At 36.2% G+C, this 8,045-nt stretch overlaps 1 protein-coding gene across 1 annotated transcript in view; it reads right to left on the bottom strand.

The window, feature by feature from the left end:
• Window positions 1-8,045, bottom strand: part of LOC107700098 (vang-like protein 1) — a 46,895-nt gene that overhangs the window by 9,131 nt on the left and 29,719 nt on the right. The window contains exon 6 of the mRNA XM_016501621.1: window positions 844-977. Within this exon, the coding sequence (XP_016357107.1) occupies window positions 844-977 (134 nt within the window). The remainder of the gene's footprint in view (window positions 1-843; window positions 978-8,045) is intronic.

Raw genomic sequence — 8,045 nt, 5'->3', positions numbered from 1 at the left:
GCCTTGATGAGCATAAGAGACTTCTTTAAAAAACATTACAAGACTTACTGATCCCAAACTTTTGACTGGTAGCGCACACACACACACACACACACACACGGGTGAGACTTTGGGAACTTTGTTGTGATCCAGGATGATTACTAAATTTAAATTGGTTCTAAGGTAAATGCATAGATTACGAACACTAATTTAATTATATTCATGACTCCCAGAGTATGAAATTTAAAAACGCAGCTGTTACAAAGTCACACACAAAGTGAAGTCCATCTAAACATCCAGCTGTAGAGGTGCAGACATGTATGTACACACTCTTTTAAAGCATCAGCTGCTATTGGTGACTCCTTACAATAGCTTATCTGAAACCTGGGGGATCTGAAATAACTATTATGCATTCTGTGCAGGTTTTAGGGAAATATGTGACTTCACTGGTGCAGACAAACAAATAAATATATGAACAAAATTCTTACAAAAACTTCCACTTTGGTGCCCAAAAACATGTGCTTATTCATCAGTGATTACTGTGCAGCAACAAAGTGTTCAGGGCCAAAATAAAGGGACAATACAGTTTAATGATCCACTTACTGTCCAAAAGGTAAACTTTCATTTTAAAGACTTTTAGGCAGGGACACAAAACCAGAGAAGATAAATGTTAACAGCATGATCGTCAGTGGTCACAAAGAATTTATCACAACATCACTTCAGTATGACTGGTAGTCATGTCAAAGTCAACAAAGCTCTGAGGTCTGAGTTAAAATGACTGCACTGGAAAAGCATTTGAGAGGAGAAACACATTTCTAAGCAAATGCAAATGATTCCTGTATGCTCGAGTGGTTGTGAACTCACCATCCACGTTATAGACTTTAAGGCCTGCCAGGTGTTTGGCGGCGCGGGACTTGGAAGCTGTTAGCATTGCAGGGTTATGGACAGGGAAGTCTTTGTAGTAGTTCTCTAGGATAACCACTGCTGCCCTCTGGATGCTACACATGGATAAGACCAGAAGAAGAAGTCAAATCACCTATTTATATAGCGCTTTATACAATACAGATTGTTTCAAAGCAGCTTTACAGGAATAAATAGGAGAATAATGATTCAACTAGATTAAAAAGTTTGTAGACAAACTTTAAATTGGCTTGAAAAAGCCTAGCTAGAAAGTTTTAAAAAGTTTTAAAAGCTTGCAGTCTGAAAGTTTTCAGTTATCAGAAAAACAGATAGGTATAAAACATATTGCTAGGGTACCTGGGGTGGTTGCTAAGCTGTTTCTAGCATGACTAGCATGTTGTTAACATGTTTTTAGCATGATTAGCATGTTACTAGCATGATTAACGTGTTTCTAGCATGATTAGCATGTTATTAGCATGTTTCCAACATGGTTAGCATGTTGCAAGCATGATTAGCAAGTTACTAGCATGTTTTAGCATGTGAAGTAGTTTGAAAGTTAAAATAGTTTTAAAGATTAAAGTTTGAATGTTTTCAAGGCAATACAGTCTATCAGAAAAACAGATAGGCATAAAACATATTGCTAGGGTATCTGGGGTGGTTGCTAGGCTGTTTCTAGCATGACTAGCATGTTGTTAACATGTTTTTAGCATGATTAGCATGTTACTAGCATGATTAACGTGTTTCTAGCATGATTAGCATGTTATTAGCATGTTTCCAACATGGTTAGCATGTTGCAAGCATGATTAGCAAGTTACTAGCATGTTTTAGCATGATTAGCATGTTGTTAACATAAACAGCAAGTTACTAACATGTTGCTATCATGATTCTAGCATGATTAGCATGTTACTAGCATGGTGTTAGCCTTTTGTTAGCATGATTAGCATGTTGTTAGCATGATTAACATGTTACTAGCATGGTGTTGACATTTTGTTAGCATTAGGAAGTTACTAGCATGTTTCTCACATGATTATCATGTTACTAGCATGTTGTTAGCATGATTAGCAAGTTACTAACATGTTGTTAACATGATTATCAAGTTACTAGCCTGTTGTTAGCATGATTCTAGCATGATTAGCAAGTTACTAGCATGTTGTTAGCATGATTAACAAGTTACTAACATGTTAACATGATTATCAAGTCACTAGCATGTTGCTAGCATGATTCTAGTATGATTAGCATTTTACTAGCATGATTCTAGCATGATTAGCATGTTACTAACATAGCATGTTTCTAGCATGTTTAACAAGTTGCTAGCATGTTTCTAACATGATTAGCAAGTTACTAGTATGTTGTTAGCATTATGCTAGCATGATTAACAAGTTACTAGTATGTTGTTACCATGATTAGCAAGTTACTAGCATTTTGTTAGCATGTTTCTAGCATGATTAACAAGTTACTAGCATGTTGTTAGAATGATTAGCAAGTTACTAGCATGTTGCTAGCATGTTTAACAAGTTGCTAGCATGTTTCTAGCATGATTAGCACGTTCCTATCACGTTTTCTAGGATGATTAGCATGTTACTAGCATGTTATTAGCATGATTAGCAAGTTGCTAGCATTTTGTTAACATGTTTCTAGCATGATTAGCACATTACTAGCATGTTGTTATCATGTTTCTATGCTAATCCAGCTAAAACCAGTTGATTCAGTAAAAAAACAGCTAAAAAATAGCTACAACCAGCCTGGCCTGCTAAAAAAGTGGCTAAAACCACTTTAAAACCAGCTTGGGAGACCAGCCAAAGCAGCCAATCAGCTTAGGCTGGTTTTAGCTGTTTTTTTCAGTAGGGAGTTGTTAAGCTTTGCTATAGCAATAGAAAGCTTAAATACACCATAAGTCTTATTGTATAAAAGTTTTCAATGAAAGTCTATGGGATTTTAGGTGGTTTTGATACGCTGGTTTACAAAAACCGTAAGCCAGAGCAGTTAGAAAAGATATAGCAACCCGAGTCAGACCAGTCTGAAGGTCAGGGGTGTCAAACTCAATTCCTGGAGGGCCGGAGCCCTGCAGAGTTTAGATTCAACACTAATTTAACACCAGTGGTGTATAAAGTACCTGAAAGCCATACACAAGTAAAAGTCCAGATATCTTACCAGAAAATGACTTTGGTAGAAATTGAAGTCACCATTTAGAATATTACTTGAGTAAAAGTCTTAAAGTATGTGATATTTATTGTACTTAAGTACAAAAAGTATTTTTTAATCTTAAATGTACTTAAGTATTGAAAGTAAAAGTACAAGCAAATGCAAAATGGAAAAGAAGCAAATAAATATAAAACATTTTCATACACAGCTTGAGTAGCAAGATTGTGTTCAGTTTTAACTCTTTCTTCCATTTTGTATTTTTTGGGTAAGAATAAGAAGTACTTCATCTGGCACTTAAGTGTCTTTCATTCCAACGTAAGAAAACATTTCTGGAATCTGCATCTGAAATAGGATTTAGATGTATTTATACAGTTTAATGTATCTCAGAGGGGACATGGATGCATTTAAACTCCAGTTACAGATGCATAAATAGGCCCAATGTTTTGTTTTTAACATAAAACGTTGAATTCTGATATTTGAAATAATTTAAAACATGAAGAAAATATTCGAAATGTGAAATTAAAACCGCCAGTAGGTGACAGCAAGTGACTTTTAATCAGGGAGTCATTGGAACTATTTCCGTTGGCAAAATTGAGCAAAAACAAGCAATATTATCTCTAAAATGTAAGTCACTTACTGCTTTACTGAACTTGTATACAATGATTATTAAATGTGTTCATGCTGATATGACTTCTGACTATTTTGTAGTAAGTAACGAATATGCTTCGGGGAAATGTATCAAAGTAAAAGTATACATTTTAATTAGGAAATGTAGTGGAGTAAAAGTAAAAGTTGGCTGAAATATAAAAACTCATGAAAAGTACAGATACTCCCAAAAAATACTTAAGTACCGTAACGAAGTATTATTACTTCGTTACATTACACCACTGTTTAACACACCTGATCCAACTAATCAAGTCTTTCAGGCTTATTTGAAAACTACATGGTATGGGTGTTGGAACAAAACTCTGCAGGGCTCCGGCCCTCCAGGAATTGAGTTTGAAACCCCTGATCTAAGTGAACAACTAATCTATGTGCAAAACAACATCTAAATCACTGATTCAATGACAACGTCAGTGATTTTTACCCACAAAGATCCAAGTACTGATACTATTGTGTTTTTAGGAATAAAAACATATTTATGAACACTTTGTTTTGGGGTTGTAGTGGTTCTCACATGGTGCAAAACTGCAATGCTGAGCTTTAATGTTGCAAAATTTCAGCACTGTTATAATTGAGTATCCAGGTACCTATGATTTTCCTTTCTAGAGTACTTTATCTGTGATTTATAGTTTTATTTTATTATCTGAGAGTTGTTGTTGAAAGTTATCTGATTTATATTAATTCATTGCTGGGTGTATTGGATCATATTTTGGGTTATAATTGGAAAAATTATAACAGAGAACAGTTGATTACACTTGAAATAAAATGTTATAAATATTAAATGTTTATTTCTAAAATGTTTGGAGTTTAAAAAAAAAAAAAAATTACTTTAAATTTTGCATACATTAAAGGGGTCATCGGATGCCCAAGTTGATATGATTCTTTAGGGTCTTAATGAAAAATCTATAACATACTTTGGTTAAAATTTCGAAATGGTAGTGTAAAACAACACCCTTTTTACCCTGTCAAAAACAGCTCTGTTCACAGTGACACATTTCGGTGCATGTCCCTTTAAATGCTAATGAGCTCTTCTGTGGGGTGACAAGCCATTCTCATGAGACTGTAAACTTTAGCCACGAAACTTGCTAACTAGCACATTATTAGGAAAGAAAAAAAACCTTATATTCACTTCTTCTGTAGGTGAAGCTGGATCACGAGTGATTTGTGCAAATATAAACGCATTTAGGTAGATCGGGGGGCGCATTCCCTTCAAAAACAAAAGTAACGTTAATCCACTGTGTCTTCAGCAGCTCAGATGTCGGGAGTAAATGGCGGCTTCTATGATCATTATTACATCCAACAACAAAACACCTCAATCGCTTAGGAGACATTCTTGTCTACACCTGCTCCGGCGTCGAAACAGTGGTGGACTGTGTACAGCTCACTCAGGGCAGGTCTAAGGTAAAACAATCAGGGTTAAAAGGTTAGTTCACCCAGAAAATTAGCCTGTGACTCACAGTTATATTAAAAATTGTCCTGGCTATTCCAAGCGTTATCATTGCAGTGGATGGGTGTTTCTGTTCAACAGTCCAAAACATGTCAAATAAAGTGCGCGCATCCATATTAAAACGTGCCTCACACGGCTCCGGGGCGTGAATAAAGGCCTCCTGTAGTGAATCCATGTGTTTCTGTAAGAAAAATATCCATATTTCAAACGTAATAAACACTTTTCTCTCACTTCTGCTATCTGTCGTATGCGGAAGCTGCTCCAGAGGATGATGTATGAGTCACGCGTGCCTCTGAGATATGCTAGTCTCACGAGTTTGTTTACAGGAGAAAAGGAAGCAAAGTTTCCTTACTTTAGCAAAGAAAAACCAGTCTCCTCTTGGCTTTTATCGAAATCCTCTGGCTTCTTTACAAATCCTTGGTTTGTAGTTCTAATTCATAACCGGCGTTTTGTTTTGTTCTCCCTTTGCGTTCGTCACTAATCACGCTACGACGACATCCTACGTCATCCGCCGGAACGGCTTCCGCTTTTGACAGTTAGATGAAGTGAGAGAGAAGTGTTTATTACATTTGAAATATGGATATTTTTCTTACCAAAAAAAAAAACGCATGGATTCGCTACAGGAGGCCTTCATTCATCCCCCGGAGCCGTGTGAGGCACATTTTATTATGGATGCGTGCACTTTATTTGACGTCTTTTGGACTGTTGAACAAAAACACCCGCCCACTGCAATGATAACGCTTGGAATAGCCAGGATAATTTTTAATATAGCTCTGATTGGACTCATCTGAAAGAGGAAAGTCATACACCTAGGATGCCCCTAGGGTGAGTAAAACACAGGCTAACTTTCATTTTTGGGTGAACTAACCCTTTAACTAACGTTAACAAATGGAAACTATTGTAAACTCTTACCAGACTATGTGTGAATATATGATCAAACCAGTATCACAGTATATCCACTTGTTATAAAAGACACAGGACAATTTTTAATATAACTCCGATTGGATTCGTCTGAAAGAAGAAAGTCATATACACCTAGGATGCCTCAGGCTAATTTTCATTTTTGGGGGAACTAACCCTTTAATCAACAATCGTGGGAGCGGCCTGTGTTTGTGTGACTCCACACAGCCAAGAATCTGTGAACGGCTTAATCTGAGAAAGGGGTTATGATTTTTGGAGATTAAAAAAAAACTACTGGGTGGATTTTTATCATTATAGAGTGGTTGTGTACACATACTGCCAAGACACATTTCAGTTCAAACAACATGTAAAAGTGAATTTTGCATCCGATGACCCCTTTAATAAAAGCTGTATAAAATATGCTGTATTAAGAACTGTATTCATCCAAATAAAGTAAATCATGTAAACACAGTGGTTATATAGTGTTTTTTACAGGATTTAAGTTGGTCTGGAAATATGAACCCATGCATGAGATAAAAAGCTAGTATTCCAATTAAAAAAAGCTAGCACAAATCAACCCATTATTATGGGTTAAATTAAAATCAAAATCATGTGTTTGAGTTTTGCTGCTGTGGGTCTCTTAAGGGTTTAGTATGTCATTCAGAAAAATTAGTCAAACAAAACAGACTTTTCAAACTAGACGTTACATAAATGCAATGCTGCTTTACTGGAAATCATGTGTGCTTTGGGTTTATGCCAGGGGGAAACATAGTAATACAGTGTTGTTCATGTCTCCCAGACAGAGGAGAAAATGACACACTTGGCCTTAAATCAGGATAACAGACTCCACCAGCTGCTAAGTGTGAGTGTGTTTGGGTCACTCAACACAGCGACAGTTATACTGGGGCCAGATGCCTCAGCCAGAAGCTTGTGTGATTTGTTAAGCCATGCTAACCTGATTGTAGTGAGCTTGTGCTTGATCACGGCATGTACTTCCTATTTACATGCATGCTACAGATGCTCTACTGTCCACCCTGAGGATGAGCAGACACCTCACCACACAAAAGACACTCAGAAGGAGAGAAAATAAACGGGAGAGGTGGACTACTTCTTTTCAGAAACAGGTTTTTGTGCCATTGGCACTTGCTAAGTGTTTTAGGATCACTTTTTTGCAGCTGATCTGAGACTAGGATTTTAATGTTTTCAGGATGTCAGTATGACTATAAACAAGCCATTGGGTGTGTAATTATAAAAACATGACAGCATCCATGCCAGACGCCTAACAAGAAACACAGATGCCTGAGCTCCAGCTCTTATAATGGTGACAAAGTAGAGCAGAACAGAAACACCAGGAAGAGCTTCAATTTAATAACATCAGAGGGAAAAAGAAAGGATGTGTAAATCTGAAAGGATCTATTTGGCACATATGTATTGGAGTTGGAAATGATTAGCTATCATATTTGCAGACAAGAAAAAGGAGGGAGAATACAGGATGAGAATATGAAAAGAAATAGGGAGACACAAAACTGAAAATGCAAAGCACAAAATAAAGGTTTCAACAATCAATCGAAAATAAAATGCACCACTGAATCCACGTCCATATGGTTTCAGAATATTATAAACAGTTAACCCAAAAAATGAAAATTCTGTCATCATCTACTCAACCTCATGTTGTTCCAAACTTGTATGCATTACTTTCACAAAACAAAATATTTTGAAGAACATTAAGGATCATAATTCAGGGTTCCCACTCTTTCATGAACACCAGATTCAAGGACTATTCTCATGGGGATTTAATCATTTTTGACTTCTCAGTCTGAGTTAATTCTCTCTTTTTTTTTGGCTAATTTCATCTGTAAAAAAAAACCTGCCTAATAATTCTGCACAACTTAATAAGGAGTTTTTCCTTTCTAGCCTTTATGGACAATTATATACAGTATCACTTCTAAATGATTAAATACAAAAATAATAGTAGTTATTAAGATTGATGTGGTTTGGAATTGGTAAAATGTGC

Source organism: Sinocyclocheilus anshuiensis, unplaced genomic scaffold, assembly GCF_001515605.1.
Source record: "Sinocyclocheilus anshuiensis isolate Anshui unplaced genomic scaffold, SAMN03320099.WGS_v1.1 scaffold1444, whole genome shotgun sequence".
In the NCBI taxonomy this organism is placed as follows: domain Eukaryota; kingdom Metazoa; phylum Chordata; class Actinopteri; order Cypriniformes; family Cyprinidae; genus Sinocyclocheilus; species Sinocyclocheilus anshuiensis.
Note: the sequence above shows the minus strand (reverse complement) of the source record. Positions and strands in the feature narration are given on the sequence as shown.